The 23847-nt window shown below is 40.6% G+C and overlaps 2 protein-coding genes across 4 annotated transcripts in view; one reads left to right on the top strand and one right to left on the bottom strand.

Annotated features, from left to right (window-relative positions):
- Positions 1–16780, bottom strand: part of gabrb3 (gamma-aminobutyric acid type A receptor subunit beta3) — an 82012-nt gene extending 65232 nt beyond the window's left edge. Inside the window, exon 1 of one of the 3 annotated variants that reach the window (XM_077198427.1) lies at positions 16296–16780. In XM_077198427.1, the coding sequence (XP_077054542.1) occupies positions 16296–16390 (95 nt within the window). In that variant the 5' untranslated portion in view covers positions 16391–16780. The remainder of the gene's footprint in view (positions 1–16295) is intronic. The other 2 variants (XM_077198423.1, XM_077198425.1) reach the window with 2 other exon arrangements.
- gabra5 (gamma-aminobutyric acid type A receptor subunit alpha5) overlaps positions 1–23847 on the top strand; it is a 54270-nt gene that overhangs the window by 13783 nt on the left and 16640 nt on the right. Inside the window, exons 6-9 of the mRNA XM_077198430.1 lie at positions 2665–2747; positions 14405–14548; positions 17705–17857; positions 20485–20696. Coding sequence (XP_077054545.1) covers positions 2665–2747; positions 14405–14548; positions 17705–17857; positions 20485–20696 — 592 coding nt within the window. The remainder of the gene's footprint in view (positions 1–2664; positions 2748–14404; positions 14549–17704; positions 17858–20484; positions 20697–23847) is intronic.

The raw sequence follows: 23847 nt of genomic DNA on the forward strand, positions 1-23847 counted from the left end.
CACGTTTCTTTCCAGGTTTTCACACGGATGCTTTAAAATTTAATTGTTTCCTCTTTTCACTTCCTTACCCTATTAGCAGTGTTTACTGGAATGTTTCTAAAGTGGGTACTGTAAACACAGTATTTGTTATAATGACAGAAAGCACTTTGAGATATTAACACTCAATGCTAAAGTTAATGAACGTTTTTGATTTAGGCAATGTACATAATACAGACGCATATTACTACAGTGGTATATAACACGTCCATAATATTGCTGCATAATGATCAAGCTTTTGGGGTTATTCATGGTCCGTGGTAGTAATTTGATGATGTTTTTACACTTTTAAATTTCCTAAAGGGTGAGTAGAATAATATCACTTCATTGTACCCTGTTTTTTAAAAAAGCTTATTGTGTTCATAGAGCCACATGGGTCGTAGAGAAAAGGTGGACAGAACGTTCTTGTGAAATGATATATAATTAATGAGCTTTAATGGGCTATCACAGACCAAATAAAGCTCACTGTCAGGATTAAGCACTGAGCGCTCACCATTTGTCAAGGCCTCAGTGCCACATCATTTCGTCTCCACATCCAGCAATGCTGACCTCAGCACTAACTGTGTTCAGTGAGTACATAGTGAACTCCTCGCCTCCCATATGGCTGGTTTTGATAAAGTTGTGCAAGCTGGTCGAATGGAGGTTGAGTTTAGAGGACAGTCCTTGATTTTTCCAATACAGCAATTCATCATGGAGCTGTCAGAGATGAAGGCCCTGTGCTGATTAAGTGAAGGAACTGTGCCTCACGTGTCCCACCCCATTAATTACATTCTCGCAGGACTTCCAGTCAGAGATGCAACCATTGGCCCTTCAACCCTGGTCCTATCCTCAGTTGCTGATGATGGAGGTTTTAAGCATTTCCAGTTCTGTGGCAATATCAAGCTCTTCATTGTGCTGTCAGCTGAGGGTCAGTGCTGACATCTTATTGCATTGCTTACACCAAAGCATTGAATGAGCTCCAGCCGGGACGTTAAGGGAGGGCTTAATGGCCACAGGGTGGCATAATAAGCCAACCATCCTGTAACCATTATGGTAATGATCAGCCTTGATCTCATATAATTGGTTTGCTAAATGGCCTTGCTGATTACTTTCTTTAGCAGCAGACTTTGGACAATAAACTTTATGCAACCAGACATTGTAAGTATCACGGATGAGTTTGTTGGATGCATGAAGATTTCTTTGTTATACACTTCTGTTTGACTGAGCGACAGTAATTATATACTACTACTTCCATTTCATGTTTCTTGTTATGTTAGATCGCTTATATACTTTATAACATCCAGCAATCGGATACAGGGTCACTTTCTCTGATAGGATGAATTAATGTCCAGTTGCAAAATCCATCTCTATCACATTTAATGTGTTTAGTCTCAGATCTTTTCAGGAAATCATATGGTTATAACGTTTAAAAAAAGGTTTCATAAGTAGTCCACTAGAGGGGGCTACAGGACAGTGGATTTAGCCACTGCAGAACCGCTGCAGTGTTCTCTACAACAGGGGTTTTCTAACGTTTTGATACCAATGATCCCCTTGTGAGGAACACCCTGATATCCAGATCTTTAGATCAAGATACATCTACTTGAGATGCAAATGTTAAATGAAGTCTTGAAAAACTCTAAAATTGGAAGATATTTGTTCTTGTTTTAATCATGAACTTCCTTTTACATGATGAATAATATTTTTTAACTTTTTTGCTGTGATCAGGAGGTACGGCAAAAGTTACTTCTTTATCTATTGGTTGGGAGCACAACAATTCAAGCTTTTTTGTAAGATGAATTAAGATGTAATGGATAACTGTTGGAAGTTGTATTGCTAATAGAACTCATTGTGTTTCTGCATAAACATGTAAATAAATAAATGTGTACAATATACATATTGATGTATATTGTGTTCCCTACAATTCATTCCTTAAATTTTCTTTACTTCGTTTTAAAAAGGTCTTTAAAAAGTCTTACATTTATTGTCATAAAACATTTTAAGTTCACAAGTGAAAATCACATTGTACAAATTCATTTTCTCTCTCTAAAAAATAAACTGAAACAGAACTGAATGTAGTGATATTTCAGTTTTTTCCTTGTAGTCCTCTAATATTTCAATAGGTGGTGTTTCAGCTAAAAATAGGTCTTTTAAATCCTGCCGTGTGTTTGAATGAAAACTGAGAATAACTGAATAGAAAATAGCATTTGTGTGTGTGTGTGTGTGTGTGTGTGTGTGTGTGTGTGTGTGTGTGTGTGTGTGTGTGTGTGTGTGTGTGTGTGTGTGTGTGTGTGTGTGTGTGTGTGTGTGTGTTTGGTTATGAGCAAAGCCAGAATTAGCAGTGATTTACTTCACCGATTTGGCAGCCTTTCTACTTCTGGCACATGATGGCACCCTTGTTCTATAAATACATCTAAGAGCACTCAGCATGCAAGCTCAGTCTTCCCATTAATATACACTCGTTATTCAATCCTATAGCTACTTTAAGAAGATTTTCAATAAGATTAATAAAGAATCAATGTTGCAGTGATGATTGTCACTATGGTAATGATAACTTACATAAGACATGTTTATATTAACAACTGATCTCTAAAACATATCCTCAGAGGTGCTGATCTAGATTTAATCATATCTTAATTTTTCTCTCTTCAGATTGACCATATCAGCGGAGTGTCCCATGCAGTTGGAGGATTTCCCTATGGATGCTCATGCCTGCCCACTCAAATTTGGCAGCTGTAAGTCCATAATGTTTTATGTTAAATGTGGAAAAATCCCCCTTGCTACTCAGAAAAGAACTGTACAGGTTTCATTGCCATTGCCATAGCAGATTCCAAGAAATCATAACATAATCCCTCTGATTCTGAAGTGTGTAGTCACGATTACATCCATTTGTTATTTGATTGATGTGAATACCATCTTATATTCTTATTTAGATGAAAAAGATGCAAGTATAAAATGATGGAATACATGGTGTTCATTGGATGTCTTCGCACAACGTAGAACAGAGATGGTAACAAGAGCAACATTTTGTATATTTCATATGAAATTCCCACTACAGGAGAAATTAAGCTTTCTAATATATTAGGTGCCGAACACCTCTTTGCATTAGTTGCTCTCTCTGCATATTTTATTAATACATTTTAGCACAGTTAAATATTGAGTATTACAAATTGTGTACTAACATGGCCCATTTTAGGCAGCTTGACAGACTGGTTTTTAAGGTATGTCCAGTTTAGTCTCATTATCACGTTGCATCCTGTCCAAGAGAAGGATTAAGATTATCACCTGGTTCTTGCAGAGAGGAGGGTAACTTGAGGACTGGATTAGTAGGAAAGTGTCCTGCCATCCTTCCTGCGCTTACGTACACATTGCACACATAAAATAAAGGCTTTTTGGTGCTAAGAAGCCAGGAATGACCTGAGATGAGCTCAGCTTTCTTTGATGTTCAGGGCATTACAGGATAGGGCTGTACACGGTAAGTTTTTGGGTTAGGATACTACAGAAACCATGACAGACAGTGCTTCGGAGGGGCGATTGTGCATATCTGAATATTTGATTCATTGTACTGTCGTAGCTGCATAGTAAAATCCCTCATGATCTGAAGTACTTTAGGTTTTGAAAGTGGTGTTAAATGCAGATAAGAATACAGAAGAAGTCAATCTGGCCCGCGGGATGATTTGAATGTTTAAACGTTTAAATAAGATCATGCTAGAAAGAATGCTGTCTTTTTTTTTTTTTTTTTTTTGCTACAGCAGGTCAGATAAGCTCTTTAATTTGTGTTAAATGTTATAGGGTAATTAATATTTCCATTGATACAATTTGTATGTGGATTTAATCCACATACAAATTTAAAGTTGCTCTTGAAATTCAATAGTTGCATAAGACCATGTATTTACGCTCTGCATGGGTACATCAAGGTTTATCAAATAAAAAAATCGGCTAGCATAAGGTGACGTTTAATCTAATCTGGCCCGTGAACTAAAATTAGTCTGATGCCGTGCATTTGGACATCTCATAGGCGTCCCAATGCGATTGGTTGGATTGTTAATTTAGAACATCAACATAGTTAGAAGTACAGTAAGATATGAAATGTAATCTCACTAGGCTGCATGGTTTGACCTTGATGTATGCAGACAACCAGTGAAACGAATGTTGAACCAGCCACACAATTTTAAGGGATAGTTCAACCAAAAGTGAAAATTCTGTCATCATTTACTCTCAGCCAGTTTCAAACCTGTATGAATACCTTTCTTCTGCTGAACACAAAAGAAGATATTTTGAAGAATATCTGTAACCAAACAGTGGATGGACCCCTATTGACTTTCTATTGTATTTTCCATACTATGGAAGTCAATGGTGCCCATCAACTGTTTGGTTACCCATATTCTTCAAAATATCTTCTTTTGTGTTCAGCTGAAGAAAGGTATTCATACAGGTTTGGACAGAATTTTCATTTATGGGCGAACTATCCCTTTGAGGTACTCCACTGTCTAAAAAACTTTTGTGCACCAAAAGAAAGAAAAATACCCTTTCCTTTTCATGGGCTGACTAGTATTGTGAAAATATTTTTCTAACAAGGCTTAGTAGTTCAAAAGTCAGTCTTATTGTCAGTTTTGTTTTTTTCTTGTTTTTTTCTGACATTTCAGATCTTCCTTATGGACAACAGCATATCCAAAAGCATTTACTTTTTTAAAAAAATTTCCCTCATTAATTTTTATCATATATTATTTCTTTCATCATAGAAAGAAACAAAAACTACATTATTCACCATAAATATTTAATGAAGGTTGAGCACGACTTTCATAAATGAATAGTACGGTGTTAGTAAACATGAAAAGTGGACTTTTCCCTCCACAGACGCACCCCGGCAAACTAGGGAATGAACTTGCGCTCCCTGGGCGGTTCAGCGCCAAAAATGAGGCGTGTTTCGGTGCAAACAATCCCTGGTTCTATTTTGCAGTTCCAGAAAACAATTGCGCCACTGACCAGAAAAAACCTAGTCTAAAGTCAGTGGTGCGTTGCGCGTACATTCAGATGCTATTTTTTTTTATCCCTTCATTCGCCATTGGCTTTTGGCTTGCTTAGTTGGGGACATTTAATTTTTTGAATTTAACAATACTATTACAATTTTACTTTCCTGTTATCTCTGTAAAGCTGCTTTGAAACAATTTGTATTGTAAAAGCGCTATATAAATAAAGGTGACTTGACTTGACTTGACTATTTTAAGCGCGCATGCTTGGCCATAATACAGAGTGTGAACAACGCGCATACACTGTAGATGATTCTCTCATCTACACAGATGCATTTTCCTTTTTGCAAATAATACATTATTATAAGGAAAAATATTAAAACACGAGGGAAATCATTGTTGTGTCCATGACGATGGGAAAAATAGGCATAAAGCTTACACATATACCCAAATTATTATATGCATGTTTAACCGAAGCTAATTTGGGTGGGTTTGTCCCAACCCCAATGTCACTTCTCTTTCTTTTACGGCCCTGACGAGAACATCGATCTCCTCGGCTGAGAACCGATTCTGAAGCGCGCCTGGTAAATGCGCCGTTATAATAGTATTGCGGCATGGAACAAGCGCACCTCGTTCATCATGCTCTTAAAGGGAATGTGATATAAAGCTCTTGGTTTGTTTCCCGTTACGCCCAAACCACACCTATGAATAATGAAGCTACTTCAGACCAACCCCTTTTAGATTTGCGTCAAGCGCAAGAGTCATTTATCCCGCCGGTTAAATAGCAGCAGCGCTGAGATCCGCCCACAAAGTTACTTGCGCTTTGCGCTTTCGTTAAAATAGGGCCCTTAGAGTTTATCACCATTTTCCCTGTGAGAGTTACTCGATATACAGGCGGAAGAGAATTAGTGATTTAACTTGTAAATCACACAACAAATGTGTTTACTTGAAGTATTGTGCAGGGTTATGTAAAGGGTTATATAAATTCTGTCTGCACTTAGCAGCTTTTGTTTGGCTGGTTGGAAAACAGTGACAGACGCCTGATTTTAACTGTCATCTCAACCAAAATGCCTGAGAAAAGCAACGCTGCCAATATGAACAACAACAGTTTTTTTGAGTTGTGAAACTATTGTATACGATATGTTAATGTGGAGCCTTTTGTTGAGGAATTTTCTGCTCTTCAAAGAGACGCAGACAATCCTTATTGTAGTTAATCTCCACAGACACAATTTACATCTCTGGCTATGGATATTATCCTTTACATGCAAGCACCTTGAGTGAATCCTGTACAAAGGCATGAATTCAGGATTAATGTATGGTCATTCTCACAAAATAGCCCCTGACGTGAAGCCGTCGTCTTGTATCACCCTGAGAGGGTTTCTTTTGCTGTAAAGATTGGCTGACTGAACTCTGAACTCTGTAAATGACCGTCTGACTGTACATTAACCCACTTACAAATGAATAAATAGAGATTGATATTGGTTTGAATTAAAATGTCTATTAATTAGATTTTTGAGCAAAAACACAAGTACAGCAATGTAGGATTTCTAGATGAACGGCCATTTATACAGTCATTAATAACAAACACAATATTTTCTTATATTTTTCTCTGTCTTTCACTCCATATTCTTCATTCTGTATCACTTTTTTTGACATTTACTTTCTGCCATGTCCATTAAGGTTTATTTGATGACGTGTGTACCAATAAAATATATATTAAGTTCTTTCAGTACTGCAATACAGCCTTCGGGCTCTCGTGCCATCCAGGCCAGATTCACCTCAAAAGATAATATACTGTAGACCAAAGATGACTGTGGGATAATTCAACCTTGTAAAGGTCCCCAATGGTGAGTCATATTTTGTTCAGATTAATCCAATATATCTCTTTCCAGAGAGTTTTGGAAGAGAAATAAGCTAAGGCATAGGTCAGCAACAGAGGATGCACTGTAGTATGAGGCTGGTCTACAAAATAACTTATTAAATAACTAGGCCTATTTAAATCACCTTAGGGCAGCCAAGCCTCATAATCTTAGGCCACATCCACACGAAGCCAGAGCTTTCTCTATCCGATTTTTTTTTCGTACATTTTTTTTAAGTGTAAAGAAAGACAGATTTTTATGTTATTTCTTTGCAGAAATGCATAAAAGTGTATATTACTCATGCCACTGGGGGTAAAAAGTCGTTCTATAGAATTATCACTGTTAATTTAGGTCCACTGTTTCAGGCTTGTGGAAAATACCCTTTCTGGATCTTTGTCTTTCCTTAATGAAATCAATAATGCATGTACTTTTAATGCAATCACATTAACAGCAAAAGATTGTCATCATTATTTCAATTTTATTACAATTGATTAATTTATCCATTTTATTTTTGCAGATTGTCACATTTTAGGAATGATTTGAGTGCAACTTTTTTATTAGTATAGAAGAAATAGACTTTGAGAAACCTAGAGGCTAATTCAGTTACTTCAGTTCACATTGTCATTGATTTGAAATGCTGAAAGGCCTTGCAAGTTACATTAAAAGCAAAAGTAGATTGTAAACGAGACGCACACAAACAAAATGAAAACCCTGACATTTAATATTTTACAATTACAATGATAATTTAGAATTTAGATTAAAATAAGATGCAAAGAATTTAACATCCTTGACCACAAATACAGATAAAACCACACACACCTAAGCTGGTTTCACTATATTAATCAGGACATCTCATTAAGGGTCTCTTTGTGGGATTTTGACAAGTTGACCTATGAGAAATATTTTGTCCTCCGTTTGCTAGACCTTGTCACTTCCTTTGCTTTATCAAACACTGGGTCTCATTCACTAATAATCACATGTATTATTTTGGATTTGTACGCACAGGAAACTTCTCATGAAAAATCTCTGCCTAATTCATAACACGTTAGCACACACATGAATTTATTCTTAATCTCGTTCTAATGTTAGTGAATTTGGAGTGTTTTAAATGAGCGGCCACCATCTCCAGATAAGGGTTTTCCACACAACATTTACAGCTTTTCATCGCTCTCTGCAGACTCGCTCTCGCTAGATCCCCGAGTAATGCCAAGTGTGTCATTCTCAAAACCAGTTCAAACAGAATAAACAACTTTTATACAAACCGAGATTACAGACCTCTCATTACCAGCTGTACACACGGGTAAATCTGCATTATTCAGAGAAACCTTGCAGCTGAAGCGTGGCAGCTTTTCTTACTCTTTCACTGTATGATGAAATCTAATTAGGGATAAATTCAAATGTATTATTTATTAATTTTATAATATAATTATAGTCATGTTAAAATGAAATTTCTTAAGGTCGTGCTTTTTTGCGTACATGTGGTTCCTAAATTTTAGTGTAAATTTAGAATGAATTTCAGTACGAAACTTTTTGGTGAATCAAGATTTGCTCGTGAAAACATTTCTATGCAGATTTCATGCACAAATGTGTGCGTACGCATGCTTAGAGCCAATCCGAAATCACCCCTGTACCCTCAAATAGGCGTTATTATATATATATATATATATATATATATATATATATATATATATATATATATATATATATATATATATATATATTTGTACAACTTCAATCTCCTTTTTTAATTCAATCCATATACAGAGTTTATAGTTCCCTTTCGAGGGAACTCAACACTGCGTCGAGGATCGACACTTTGGGAACGCTCCATTAGCGTGCCCCTCTGAAGTAAGAATGAAACTAATCCAATCGTGATTGATGTTGCGTCGTGACGTAACATGTGACGGCATAACCGGATGCATAAAAGTGACGCTGACACACACACACATCAGCTTTCGCTCTTCAGCAAGCGCTCTCTGTGAAACTGTCTGTCTTATTTGTTGTTGTTTGTCTGTGCAAAGCTCTATATTATGGCGAGTGAACAATACACTAAGTGTGTGAACCCCTGCCCAAGATTATAAATATGCCACGGGTGAGGACACGCATCAGCTGTGTGTGTGTGTGTATTGTTTAGGGGCGCAGCGCGCACTGTCAGCTCTCGAGAGGGCTGCCTGTGCACACTGTGAAGCACTTCCTATTAGAGTGCTGCGCTCCCGCTTGGCCCTGATGATGGCCAGGCTCGCGATCCCCGCGATTCGGGTCCCACGTCCGTTGAGGCTGCGCGACGGCTTAGATCGTGGAGATCGCAGAAGGATCTCGCGGATGAGAACGAGACTGTTGAGGCACCTTTTCTCTCATCATCCGCAGATTCTATGACACTCGTTCACGATGCAGAAGCCCGCGATGCGGCTTCTTCTGCCCGTGACGAGTGCCCAGTGCTCGAGCTATCTGTTTATAAGGAAGTAGATGTGCTCAGCATCGGGAACGAGCAACATGAGTCACACTCGCCGGCTTATGTTTCTGCTTATGTAGAGCTCGTGGAGGTTGTGATGCGTGCTGTGGCCAGACTAAATAAATAAATATATATATATATATATATATATATATATATATATAGAAAATATATCAGCTGGCCACGAAATAAGCAGGATGATCCCCGTCAAAATGAACTAGACGAGAGATTCCTGCAGCACCGTTCACAACCTCAGAGCCGGGGCTTACTGTTTTTCCCAGATCTTTATAAAAAAATATATATATGTAGATCCTGGGAAAAAACCCACTCTTTACATATCTCACCACATTCATTATATGTTTATTCGAATGTGGTGGGTGCGAGAGAGGCGGGTTATGGCAAGATGCCGCAGATTGTGGAAGCTTTAGCGAGCTATCGTTCTCCTGATGCGGCTTCTTCGCTTTGAGAAGGCGCTGCCCAACAAACCGTGCAGGGACACATCTGCACTGGTTGGCCGGGCTTATATGGTGGCTGGTCAGGCTGGTGCGTGCCTGCATTCTATGACGATTTTGCAGGCGTACCAGGCCGATCTTCTTAAAGATCTAAATGAGGTAAATATTCCTGTTGGTCGCTCCGCTATCTCCTTCTGGCCTGTTTTCCAACGCTGTCACTACAGTCGTTGACAGTTTTCAGGAAGCAAAAAAAAACTAAAAAAACAAAAACAGTCGGCGGCATTCCAATGGTATTTCCCTCGCCACTCTAAATCAAAGCTCCTCCCATCGGCAAGAGCAAAAAGAGAGCGTTGCCTCTCGAGCCCCTCCTGCGGTAGCTTGGCAATAGAGGAAGCACTCTCAACCGAAGTCCTCCAGCCCGAATGGTGACCTTGAGGGTGAAGGCTTTGGGAAAGAGGTCCTTATGGTAGTGTAGGACCTCTGAGGGCTTCCTCACAGACATCAAAGGTTACCACGTCTCAGTGGTAGCTTATCTAAACCGACAAAGGACACTCAGATCGCGCCCTCTATCCAGATTGGCGCATCAGATCATTTTATGATCCCAAGGGAAAATATTATCTATAAGAGCAATATATGTCCCGGGGGTTCTGAATCAGGGAGCAGACATCCTGTCGAGGCAGGGGCTGAGGCCCGGGGAATGGAGACTCCATCCAGAGGTGGTGGAGTTCATATGGCAGAGGTTTGGACCAGTGGAAGTGGATCTGTTTGAGTCTCGAGGGACGTCCGTCCCACTGTCCACTTTGGTTCTCCCTCACTCATCCAGCCCCGCTGGGGTTGGATGCCATGGTACAGGCCTGGCCGAGGCTTCGCCTGTACGCTTTTTCCCCCGATCATTCTGCTCCCGGGAGTCCTGGAGAGGGTCCGTCAGGAGGGCATCAGTCTTCTTCTGATAGCCCTGTTTTGGCCGGCCCGAGTATCGTTTTCAGACTTTTTTTCACTCCTAATAGCTCCGCCATGGCAGATTCCTCTGAGGAGGGGTCTGTTGTCTCAGGCGGAGGGCATTATATTCCATCCTCATCCAGAGCTGTGGAAATTGTGGGTCTGGCCTCTGAAGGGGCTCAGTACCTAGATGCTGGTCTATCATCTGGGGTGGTCGAAACCATACTTACCTCTAGGGCTCCGTCTACCAGGAGATTATATGGCCTCAAGTGGAATATTTTTCTACTTGGTGTAGAGAACTTGAGTTAGGCCCAGTTAACTGCCCAATGGCTTCAGTTCTGGAGTTTCTTCAAGATCGTTTCTCTGCGAATCTCTCCCCATCCACACGTAGGGTGTATGTGGCTGCCATTGCGGCGTTCCATGCACCACTAAATGTTGGGCCTTTAGGGAGGCACCAACTGGTCATACTATTTCTCCATGGTATTGGAGGATGAGACCGACAGTCAGGTCCAGGGTTCCTTCCTGGGACCTGGCGGTGGTTCTCGAAGGGCTATCCCTGGCTCCCTTCGAATACCTCCAGTCGGCTTCGCCTAGGACCTCACGTTCAAGATAGCCTTTCTCTTAGCTATTTCTTTAAAGAGACTGGGAGATCTCCAAGCCCTGGCATTATCACCAGCTTGCTTGGGGTGTGCCCCCGGCGGAGTTAAGGCCATCCTGCATCCGAGACCCAGTTATGTGCCTTAAGTACAATTTATCATGGCTAGGTCCATGGTCCTGCAAGTATTTCATATATATCAGTATATTCAGAAAAGGAGAGGTTCCTTGCTCTGCCAGTCAGAGTTCAGAGTATTACCTTGAGAGGTCCTCTTCTTGGAGGAGGTCAGACCTACTGTAGTGTGTTTTGGATCACCTATTAGGGGCTCCCGGCTATACAAACCATAAGTAGGCCTACAAGGTGCAGAATTTGCCTTCACCTTTGGCCGTTAGGGCTCATTCTACTAGTGGCATGGCGTCCTCTAGGGCCCTACTTTCGGGAGTTCCCATCAAAGAGATCTGTGAGGCAGCCGGTTGGGCTACCCCACACACTTTTGTTAGGTTCTATAGTCTGCACCTCCCTAGTACGCCTGGCACACATGTGCTCTCGTCCTAGCTGAGTGCCTAAATCAGTTTCACTCCGGGGCAGGCCTGTTTTCGGTGCATGGCCTAGTGGGCATTCGTTCCCCAAAGTGTCGATTCTCGACGCAGTGTTGAGTTCCCTCGAAAGGGAACGTCTCGGGTTATGACTATAACCCTTGTTCCCTGAGAAGGGAACGAGACACTGCGTTGTCCTGCCATGCCCCTCGAGGCCTTAGCGCGTCTTGCTTCATCGCAGAGCTGATGTGTGTGTGTGTGTCAGCGTCACTTTTATGCATCCGGTTATGCCGTCACATGTTACATCACGACGCAACACCAATCAGGATTGGATTAGTTTCATTCTTACTTCAGAGGCGCACGCGAAGGGAGCGTCCCCAAAGTGTCGATTCTCGACGCAGTGTCTCATTCCCTTCTCAGGGAACAAGGGTTATAGTCATAACCCGAGACGTTTTCCATTTGAACTTGAACAAGTTCAGAGCTTATTAGGATCAGCTGATGTGCACTAAATTCAATCCAATTAGATCCATTTACAATCAGCACCCATAATTAGTACCAATACTGTCTTCACACTCATTTGCTTCATATTACCACCTGAACTTCAACCACCTTTCCTAGGAGAATTGATCTTTTTGATATCTAAAAAAAGTCTCCTGTTTCTCATAAAGTCTGGAATTTCACACATAGTTGGTAAAGGTTTATACCAAATGCACAATAATGATAACAGCATTAATTATGAGAAAGGGAAAGGGAGATAACGCAGAACACAAGCATGATAACATACGTATTGAAGTAAATATGAAGAAATTGAAAAAGCTTGTAGAGGAAGTAGTATTATTGCAACATACAAAAAATACCAGAGGAAGGTAGTTTAGCACAGAGAAATGTAGATAGATTGATAACTTTTTATAAAAACACTGGTCCTTATTCATGGAACACAGTGAATTTTTGTGTAAACATTTGTATGTAAATCTACCCATTGATTTGAATGCAAAAATGAATGAATATTATAGAATTATTATGCTCTTTTTCATGAATAAAACCCCCTGAGAGGGTTTATACTGTATAACATTTTACAGTAAACATTAAACATACATCTGTCCCAAAAGTGTGTTAAAAATGCACAGTTTTTTACAATTTGCTGTTCTTTAGAATTGAAAATCATGACTTGCCTGTATTTTGCACCAGCTACCTAAATATAGTCTCTGTCCATGTACTTTTTAAAATCTCATTGGGCAGGTTCCCTACAGAGTCTTAATAGGTCATATGTGGACTTGTCCTCAAGTGGACATTCTGAGAAGTCTCTATCTATGAGGATGACCCAGAAGCTACTTACCTAAAATGCCTTACATGTAACATTACGTTATTACATTATTTCAAAATTCTAAAATATTTTTTTCTGCAACCACCCAATGAAATATGGGACTTTTTTGGGGTAAAAACATTCAACTGTGTTTGAGTGCTTCATAAAAGTAGGTTTACTGATTCAGAGGAGCATCTGGTTGAGTATGTGTTAGTCATGATTTAGTCAGAAGATTTGTAGCAATTGTAGATATAGTAGTTTTTATACTTTGGATTAGTTTGCAGGAATTTGTTGGACGGCATCTAAGGGTACATACTGTGTGTGTGTGTGTGTGTGTGTGTGTGTGTGTGTGTGTGTGTGTGTGTGTGTGTGTGTGTGTGTGTGTGTGTGTGTGTGTGTGTGTGTGTGTGTGTGTGTGTGTGTGTGTGTGTGTGTGTGTGTGTGTGTAGATGGTTGGCAGAATAATCCCTCAGTCTAGATGGTTTAAGTCAATCTTAATTGTGATGGAGACATCCGGCTTGAGTGGCAGGATTAATGTTTTGCTTCAAGATTGAATGTCAAGATGGAGGGAGGGGGCGAAAGTGAAAAAAATGGAGTGATATGAAAGTCACTGTAAAGCTGCAGCTATTTTATGTGAAATAATCATCTACTGAAAATCTTGTTTCATATTTTGTTGAATATGTTCTTAACATGTAATACTACTGTTCCAACATACAACATACATTCAAAACAAAGCCTGTTTTTAGATTTAGTGGTCGTAGCTTTTTTTTGTAAAGGACAAACAATATAAGGCTGCACACTTTTAAAATAATATTCAACCAAGACTTGCTATCTCATCAAGTCATATCACTTGAAGTGTTCCATCCTGTTGTCTTCAACTGAGGTGTAGGTGTCTCTTTTTTTAACCTGATGGTCTGATCCTATTATTCAACCCAGGTGCAGATGATTAAATGTATTACTCCCAGCTCTACACTTGGCAGAGTCAGACAAACATGCTCCCTGTTGATAAAGAAAGCAGATTTTTTCCCATGATTGACAGATGTGGTCACTGTACCTCCTTATTCTGAGAAATGAATATTGCCTGCATGTAATGCAATCAACTGACAATGACTGTACAATCAAGAGTGACTAACATTTATGTAACCTTATTTAAACACAGTACTAAACAGATTACATTTAATTTAACTAATCTCCTAGCCACTTGCTGTGTCTGCTTAATAAGCCATTATCACTTTATAATCTAACTTTGTGGCTGGTATAAAGTGTAAACTACTGTCTTTTTACAGATGCCTACCCTATCTCAGAAGTTGTTTATAAGTGGACTAAAGGCCCTGGCAAATCTGTGGTAGTGGCAGAGGAAGGGTCACGTCTCAACCAATACCATTTGATTGGCCACACGGCTGGTACTGAAGATATCAGCACAAGTAGAGGTAAACCACTTTGACCCATTCATTGTAATGAGTGTCAGCTAGCCAATTGGTAAAAAATCTGTGAATCAACTTGGCATTTAGGACCGGGGTCCAAAACATTTTGTAGTATCTCCCTTAATTGAGAAAATATAATGCTCATAAATAATTCTTATTGGCCACGATACTGTATTTTTTGTATTATGTTTTTTTGTTGTTGAATTTTTTTAATTAAAAAAAGTATGTTTAATGTTATTATTGTTATATTTGTGTTTATTTTTATGTTAATAGTTTTATACGCAATGTTTTTGTAATTTTAATAAATTATATATACATATATATATATATGTGTGTGTGTGTGTGTGTGTGCGTGCGTGAATTAGATTAGAATAACAGTTTAGCTTACAGTTTGATTTCCATTAATTACATTGCAGTTCTTAATAAAGTCCACATTACAGTCCCTTATAGAGCTATCCACTGACATTTTATTTACTTGCCAGTAAGTCATTTTTTTTCGTAGTTCATCTGATCTTCTAACCAGTTTGCATCTCATGGATTATTTTCCAGAACATTACATGTTGCATCACACCCTTTCAGTTTTATTTTATCTTCTACATTGTGTGACGTGGTCTCTCTTAAACAAAGTGATAGCTATAGTGATTATAGCTTTTTCAAATCAAGCTGGATGACAAATGATGATGAGGATTTCAGTACACCTCCCACTCATGGCCAGCTGTCTCTAGGACCAGCGTGAGTACAGGAAGAGATGAAGATAGAGAGGGAGGGGAAAAAACAACACTTATCCTGAGCCATTGGGTCTGGAGGGTTAATCCTCATGCCTATCCATCAGTTGTGCTTTTACCATGTGACGTCGGTCAGCCGCCATTGGCTCAAGCCGGCAAGAGACCCATGGGAGCCGAACTAGGGGGAGAAGGGGGCCTAGGCGGCATCTGCTTAATTCGGTTATGTAAAGAGGACTTGTAATACACTCATATCATTGCTGCCTCTAGCTTTGTAATCATTAAGCATGGGGGAGGGAGTCGGGGGCTTCCCCTTGTTCCGCCTTTATGGATGTACATATTGAATATGACTGGACGCCAGCTCAGCATGGTTATCCATATAAGACATTATCGTACTTTGACCGTGAGCTAGGAAAACACTATGAACTGCGCTGAACGTCATGTTTTGAACCCTGCTGATCCATCTCTCTTTCAAAGTACGCCAGCTGTCATCAGGTGGCCAAAAGCTTTTTTGGAAACAAGCTCCCAGGCCATGGCCTTCCTTTCTGGGAGATCCCCCATCCCCCCCCCCCCCCCCCCCCCCCTCCCTGATTTTTGCAGGATAAAGGTCAGCTGGTCATTACTGCTGCTAATCTAGGTGCAAACCTCTTTACAAAGTCAGAAATAGATCCACCAGTACTTCATATCATGAGCGCAGGGTCATTAGCTCAACTTAGAAAACCCGGTGGAGAAGAAAGAAAGAGCAAAGGAGGGAGAAAAAAAAAAGATTTTCTAGAGTCGGCCATACAGGGGTGAAATTATTTCTGGTGGAAAGGTCAACATTCAATCACATGGCCCGCACTGTAAAGACATCCAGATAACCTGTCACCTTTTATTAATAAGTACTTCCATCAAGAAAATAGCACCTGTCCTTCCCAACTGTTTCAAATTAATTTAGAAGCTGACCCCTTCAGATGCTCATCTGTTCCTGTCGACTTTCAATGCTATGTTATTTTTATTATTTTTGAAGCGTAGAAAAGCAGACCACTCACCAGTTGACCAGCATGGCAGCGTTGTTCTCTGCTATGAATGGGAGTTCTCCATAAACACTCCAAAAACTTAGCAGTAAAATCCACCACAGTCGCATGTTTGCAGCTCTCAGAAGATTCCCACCCAGCAGGGCACATCCAAGGTCCAATATCTTAAATGGGGCGCTGCCAGTTGTGCTTTATTCCCTGTCATTGAAATAAAGGGGCGAGCGAGCCGAAGGGGATGTGACGAGCCCCTGGTGATGAGGACATCTTTGCCCTCAGGGCCCTCACGATGTTCAAACTTTTCCTTGACTTCCAAGGCTCAACAGCTTGTCGTGCTCTTCATCTGATCCACTTGATCTATCCCCTCTGATTCCACGTTTTCGCTGTTGTTTTCACTCTTCTTTTGTTCCCTCACTCTCTTTCTGCGTGCTATATCCTAAACGCGGATGGCCTGGCCTGACAGAGTGGATGGAACTATTGAAAGAGCGAGAGACAGACGTGTGACTGACAGTGGATGTGTGTGTGTGTGTGTGTGTGAGAGAGAGAGAGAGAGAGAGAGAGAGAGAGAGAGAGAGAGAGAGAGAGAGAGAGAGAGAGAGAGAAGCCTACAGGATGCAGATTGTGACAAGGGATTAGTGGGACACAAAAATCCGATTTTGCCAGGAGAAAGCAGCAGTCATCAGTGGATTTTCTATAGTTTATCAGACTGTGTGGCTCAAAAGGATTTTTTTTTTCGAAAAAGCTTCAAATTCAATCTTCGCTTGGTTAACAGGATGTATCGTTTTTTTGACTCTGTATTCTCTTTTCTATTCTAGTTAATGATTTACCTCACCATGTTCCAGAGCACAGTTTGACAGCTCTTAAACACACTGTAAATGTCACTTTTATTTAGATGATTCTATCCATTCCATACCGGTGATTTATGCAGTTTTTGTTCATTTAAAGTGATTTAATAAGTTTTTCTATTTTACTAAAACACAGTCAAATCATCTTTGTGGTCAGACATTGCAAAAACTATCCACTATTTGGTGCTAATGAGACAAGCAACCAGGACGTCAAAGTGCTTCCCTATAAGAATACTGACAGTACTGTTGGAAAATTCCATAATCCATAATTGTCTCATATTATTATGTCTCTATCTTCCCTTGACTTGATTATCACCATCTCTCTCTCTCTCTCTCTCTCTCTCTCTCTCTCTCTCTCTCTCTCTCTCTCTCTCTCTCTCTCTCTCTCTCTCTCTCTTTCTCATTTTCTTTTTAAACCTCTCAGCTGGTTTGCACTTATCCCCCCAAGAGTTTAATCACACTCTATCCCTCCCTCTCTTAGTCCCTTTGTTTCTTCTCTTACTTATTTTTCCATTACTGTTTTCGATTCTCATCCTTTCTTTCTCATTTCATTCTTCTTCTGTTTCATTGTTCCCCCTGCAGGTCAATACACAGTCATGATGGCCCATTTCTACCTGAAGAGGAAGATCGGTTACTTTGTGATTCAGACTTACATGCCCTGCTTCATGACTGTCATTCTGTCCCAAGTCTCATTCTGGCTCAACCGTGAATCTGTCCCTGCCAGGACTGTTTTTGGTTAGTGCTTCTTTCTACATTTTTTTTTTTTTGTGGCAATTCAGATTTTATACAGATTTCTATTTTAATCCACATCAATCGGTTCGCCCCCTCATGGAAGCTGACACGTGGAGATCACGTTGAGATTTCGTAATTTAAAAAAAAAATATATATATTTCTACATATATATTTGTTTTCCTTTTTTTTATTTTTTATTTTTTTTTATTTTTTATTTGTTGAAATTTTAGTACTTCAACTTATTTGATTTAGTTTATAAATTTTCAGTTTATAATTTTTATAATTTATAATTTTAAATTAATATTTACAATTTACAATATTAAGTTTTTGTTTTAGTCAACATTAACCTGCTGTTAGCCCTGCTGGTTGATGGTGTAAATTCACCATCTGATTCTGGACACAAAAAGCATCTTTCTTTATTGAGAAATCCCAAATTAACCGTATAATTTTTATAGCTTAGGTGATTTGCTTGAAAAGTTGAGAAAATGGTAACGTTAATGCTAATAGCTTTATCCAGTTATTATAGATCTCTAAGACTGATTTTTTTTTTGTTGATATTTCAGATATAAAAAAAAAAAAAAAAAAGGTTTTATACTGCACAGACCAGCCTCCATCTAATAAGTGAATCCAAATATAGCCTTATAGTAACTTATGCGATTTCTTAAAAATTGATACTAAAGCTAATAGTTTTTTCCAGTGATTATAGATCTCTTATATAAAAACAAACACTGATTGCACCTTTAATACTCATTAGTGAACTTCATAGCATCAGATATTTACTCCCCAAGGCCTGACTGTATGCAGAGCATCTTTTATAAGTATATTCCCTTTTCACACTTGCAAATATGGATTCTTAGCTGTTGCTCCTTTTGGCCATCAGTTAATGTTTTGCTTACATCGATAATTCTCATCAAAATGGAAATCAGAATTGACTGATTCAATCAGAGGGAATGAAGAACTGATCCACTCAGATGACTGTTTCTGAATTCACACCGCCATTCCAATTAATTCTGAGGCCTTGAATTGTATCTTGGCAATAATCAGCCATAATAAGCGAGTAGAAAGTCCACATGGAATATGTGCCCACGCAAACAACATCTCTTTGACTGGCCAACAAAGGATACATCAAAACATAACACTTTCTCACACACATATACAAATATCCTTGAACAGAGGTTTAAAGACCCGCTCACTGATATCGCACATGTGACAGTATTTTATTTGCATAGCCCTAGGCTGAGAAATCCCGGAGCCGATGCCTAAGAGACTCTAGTACCATAGCTATTTATGTCTAAAAGTCTCTGTGTCCGCTGCCTGGGGCGATCTGCAGATCTCCCTCTGACAGGGACAGAACACCTCTGCTCCTTCAGCAATTCTCCAGAACTATTCTCAGGTGCTTTGCATAAAGAATTATTAATGATACTGTCACTCTAAGGGCATGTTTGAAATTAAAAACAGTTATATTTGAACTGCATTGATGCTGTGTTTGACCTTTCATTGCTACCTATTGTACTTTTTTTTGTTGATAGAATAAACTGCATTTCTGGGAATGATATGATCTTAATGTCAGTATTCCCCGCTGAATTGTTTTTGTTTGTTTTGTTTTGTTGTTAAGATGAGTTTATTAGTCATGAACAAATATTGTATTCATGCAAAGTATTTTAAAAATTAAAAGAATTATGTTGGATGAAAGACAAAATTTCCCTGCTCACTGGTAGTGGCATTCACAAAATGAATGAAAAGATTTTGATGGATTACTGTTATCATTTTCGGCACACAAATGATTTTATTTTAAAAGCATTATGTGCCTGTCATTAATAAGTTACAGTTTAACACTTATACATTTTAAAAAATATATTATAGTCTTACACTTATATATTTTAAAGAATACCTTTTTAAATTAAGCGTGTTATTTGATTTATGGAGTCTTACAAAGATGCAAACTAAAATAATTTAGATTCTAATCTATTATATTTTTTATTTACACTACTGGTCAAAAGTTTGAGATAATTACTATTTTTAATATTTTTGAAAAGTCTCATGCTCATCAAAACGGTATTTATTCAAAAATAGAGTAAATACAGTAATAGTGTAAAATATTACAATCTAAAACAACTGTTTTCTTTTTGCTTATTCTGTTTCTATTTCTGTGATGGCAAAGCTGAATTTTCAGCAGCCATTACTTCACAGGGTTCTTCAGAATTAACTGTAATATGCTGATTTGGTGCTCAATCAATAAATCTTTTTTTAACATAAATGTCTATAAATTGAATGTGTTCTTGCTCAATAAATGTATTTCTTTATTTTATATTATTTCTTTATTTATATTTTTTAAAATCATATCTTAACGGTATTATATCATGGTTTCCTCAAAAATATTAAGCAGCAAAATTTGTTTTCAAGAATGATTTTAATAAGAAATGTTTTTTGAGCACCAAATCAGCATGTTAGAATGATTTCTGAAAGGATCATGTAATAATGAAGACCATAGTATGGCATAAGACACTTCTCTCAAAAACAAAAAAAATCAGAGTTGTTACAAGCTTTCTTTTTGCCAGTAGTGTATTTATTTTGCTTTGGAGAACTCTTATCTTATAATATTCTTAATATCTGTGTTTGATCCTCGACAGGTGTAACCACAGTGTTGACCATGACCACTCTAAGCATCAGCGCACGCAACTCTCTTCCCAAAGTGGCGTATGCCACCGCCATGGATTGGTTCATCGCCGTTTGCTATGCCTTTGTGTTTTCAGCGCTTATTGAGTTTGCCACAGTCAACTACTTTACCAAACGCAGCTGGGCATGGGATGGAAAGAAGGCACTGGAAGCCCAGCAGCCTAAAGTAAGTTAGTTTGTGTTTGAGTGTTTGTGCATATGTGATGTTCAACTCTCAGAAATTGTATTTTTTGAGTGCAATTTCATAACATGTCAGTTCAGTTCTGTTTGATGTAAAGGTTGCAATACATTGCATCCCTCGAAACGGTTATATAATGTGCTTTTTCTAATTGTTCTGAGACACACAAACAGCTTGAGAGTGCTCAGTCACAACATATCAGAGAGTGAAACTAACTCATGTCAGTGGCTTTGTTAGATGTGCTGAATTTGTGTTAGCTGCTAATGGATGTCACATTTTGAAATTCTAGAGGATGAATTTATAGCCTTTACCCAGAATGCCCTTCAGACCAGCCACTTCATTGAAATTTCTGAGAGCTGCTTGTTTGATGTACATGTAAATGCCAGGTATCCCTTTATGCAAGATCCATTTTCACCCAGGTGGTAATTTTTCATTCACACTGAACAAACAGAATTCAAAGAGCGGTCAGTGCACATGTCACTGTGGTGAGTGTGTTAGTAAAGGCTCTACAGTTAGACCTCTGAAGGTCAGATTTGGACCTCCAGCACAGCTTTCTTAAATGTGACCCTTACTTTTTTTTTTTTTTATCAAACACCAGCTTATTCCTCCTCTCCTGCTGAGGAGTCTTTCTAAAAGCCCAAACCCACTACTGTGGGGTCCTTCTCTAGGCAAGAGCAGTAAGTGATGTAGACAAAAGACTGTTCATTATTGGCATTATAGTTTATATTTATATACACATTTGATCAAAAATACATTAAAAACAGTAATTTTGTGAAAAATGATTACAATTTAAAATAACTTTTTATTTTCTATTTTAATACATTTTAAAATGTAATTTATTTTCTGTGATGGAAAAGCTGAATTTGAATCAGCCATTACATAGTCTTCAGTGTCACGTTTCCTTTTGAAGTGGAACTTCGATGCTGCACCTTGATGTTGACGCTATAGGGAAAACCCTCATGTAACAACATGCAGCAAATGCTTTAGAAAGTGCTGTGTCCTCGTTTTATGACACCTGAGAACACCCATGATCTTTGCGTTGTTTGCTTGGGAGCGGAGCATGCATGTTCAGCACACGAGGGGTGTAGATGCGTTCCCTTTCAGTCGATAACGTCGGACGTAGTCGACGCGACTGAAATGGGATCACGCTAGGGAGCCTATCATCTTCGATTACTATTGAACGAGCCAATGGAATTTGGCGTGCGTGATTTGCATCACACACTCCGCCCCCGCGGCGCGGGTATAAATACGGAAGTGGATGCACGCACTAGTTGCCTTTCGCTTCGGAGCCGTTCGTCTTTGATGTCTCTGAAGAGTGCTGTTGTGTTCAACGAGCGAGTGTGTCGGTGTTCTTGCGGGAAGACCTCTCCAGTGTTGGTGTTCTACAGCGTGGTGCAGTGGTGATCGCGAGCTTCTCAGCTCTCAACTGCTGTTTTAACAGCATCAAATTTCTACTGTTTGTTTGTGTGTTGACGGTTGGTTAGAGGGCGAGAAGTGAGTGCTTCACTGTTAGTTGAAAGACTATTCAGTGTTTGCCGCGGTCATTCCCTGTGTGCTCCGGCACTGGTGACGGTCCCATTTCCTAAAAGAGCAACACGGGTGTGAGTGCGTCTTTTTCAAGATGCCATTCCATCCGTGCGTTTCTGGGTGCGGTCTGGCACTATCCCCTTCTGACGGTCACGAAAGTTGTGTCGCATGTTTGGGCTTACAGCATGCTGAGGCAGCTTTCGTGGATGAGGCATGTTCTCACTGCGGGAACATGTCCATCTCGGTGTTGAGATCTAGACTCGCCTTCGTTAAAAGCGTTGGTGCAGTCCCCACCTCTGGGCCCCGCCCCTGTTCTTCCTCTGGGTTACCTTCCCAGAGGAGGACTGGGGTGCCGTCCAAGCTGGGTGATCTGAGGATCACAGTGAGGGGTAATCCGCCCGGCCATGCCCCGTGGGTCCCTCACTCCTCTTTCACACCGCAACCGGTGGAGCTCCCCATTGATCCCGCTGGTCCCTCTGTAATGGACGGGCCAGCCGTGTCATTTGGGACCCCTCCAGGGGATACGTTGTCAATCGCAGCATCGGAGGGGGAGCTGAACTCTGGAGATGATGACTCGGCTGCACTGCCTCCCTCCGGGAGACCAGTGTTGCCCGAGCCAGATCCAGAGATGTCAGCTATGCTGAAAAAGGCCGCCGAGGCGGTAGGGCTCGTGTGGAACCCTCCACCGTGTCCCGAGCCGTCTCGGTTGGATGATTGGTATATCGGGGCGGGCCGTACTGGTTCTCAGTCCGCCGCCCCGGTTCCTTTCTTTCCTGAAGTGCATGAGGAGCTTACGAGGGCATGGATGGCACCTTTCTCTGCCAGAAACCGCCTGAGTGGCTCCTCCCCCTCACTACCCTTGATGGGGGAGCGGTGAAGGGTTACGAGGCTATCCCTCCGGTGGAGCGGGCCGTTGCGATGCAGTTATGCCCAACGGCGGCCGCTTCCTGGAGAGGTGATCCTTGTCACCCCTCTAAAGCCTGTAAGTTCTCGTCCGCTCTTACGGGCAAGGCTTACAAAGCTTGTGGGCAAGCCGCTTCCTCCTTGCATGCCATGGCGTTGCTCCAGGTCCACCAGGCCCAGGCACTCATGAACATGCACGAGGGTAGTTCGGACCCTGAGCTCATGGGTGAGCTCCGCACTGCAACTGACCTCGCCCTCCGGGCGGCGAAGGTTGCAGCTCGCGCGGTGGGTTCGGCGATGTCCACACTAGTGGTCCAGGAGCGCCATCTCTGGCTCAACCTGGCCGATATGAGAGATGCGGACAAGGTTCGGTTCCTGGACTCTCCCATTTCCCAGGTTGGGTTATTCGGCGACGCTGTGGAGAACTTTGCCCAACAGTTCTCTACAGCTCAGAAGCAGACGGAGGCCATCCGGCACATCCTGCCTCGGAGGGACGCTGCTGCCTTCACCCGCCCCCCGAGGTCAGATCCTCCGCCTGCTCGTCGCCGAGGGCGTCCGCCTGCAGCCGCCTCAGCTCCCGCCGGACCACCGCAGCAGCCTTCACCCAGGTTCCGGCGCGGAGCCGGCCGCGGAAGGGGCGCCCAGCCCGCTCCAGGCGCTGCCAAGCCAGGTGGTAAGCTCCAGCGCAAAAGAAAACGCTGAACCTGGA

This window comes from Siphateles boraxobius, unplaced genomic scaffold, assembly GCF_051911475.1.
Source record: "Siphateles boraxobius isolate OS27281-9 unplaced genomic scaffold, OSU_SipBor_1 41, whole genome shotgun sequence".
Taxonomy (NCBI): domain Eukaryota; kingdom Metazoa; phylum Chordata; class Actinopteri; order Cypriniformes; family Leuciscidae; genus Siphateles; species Siphateles boraxobius.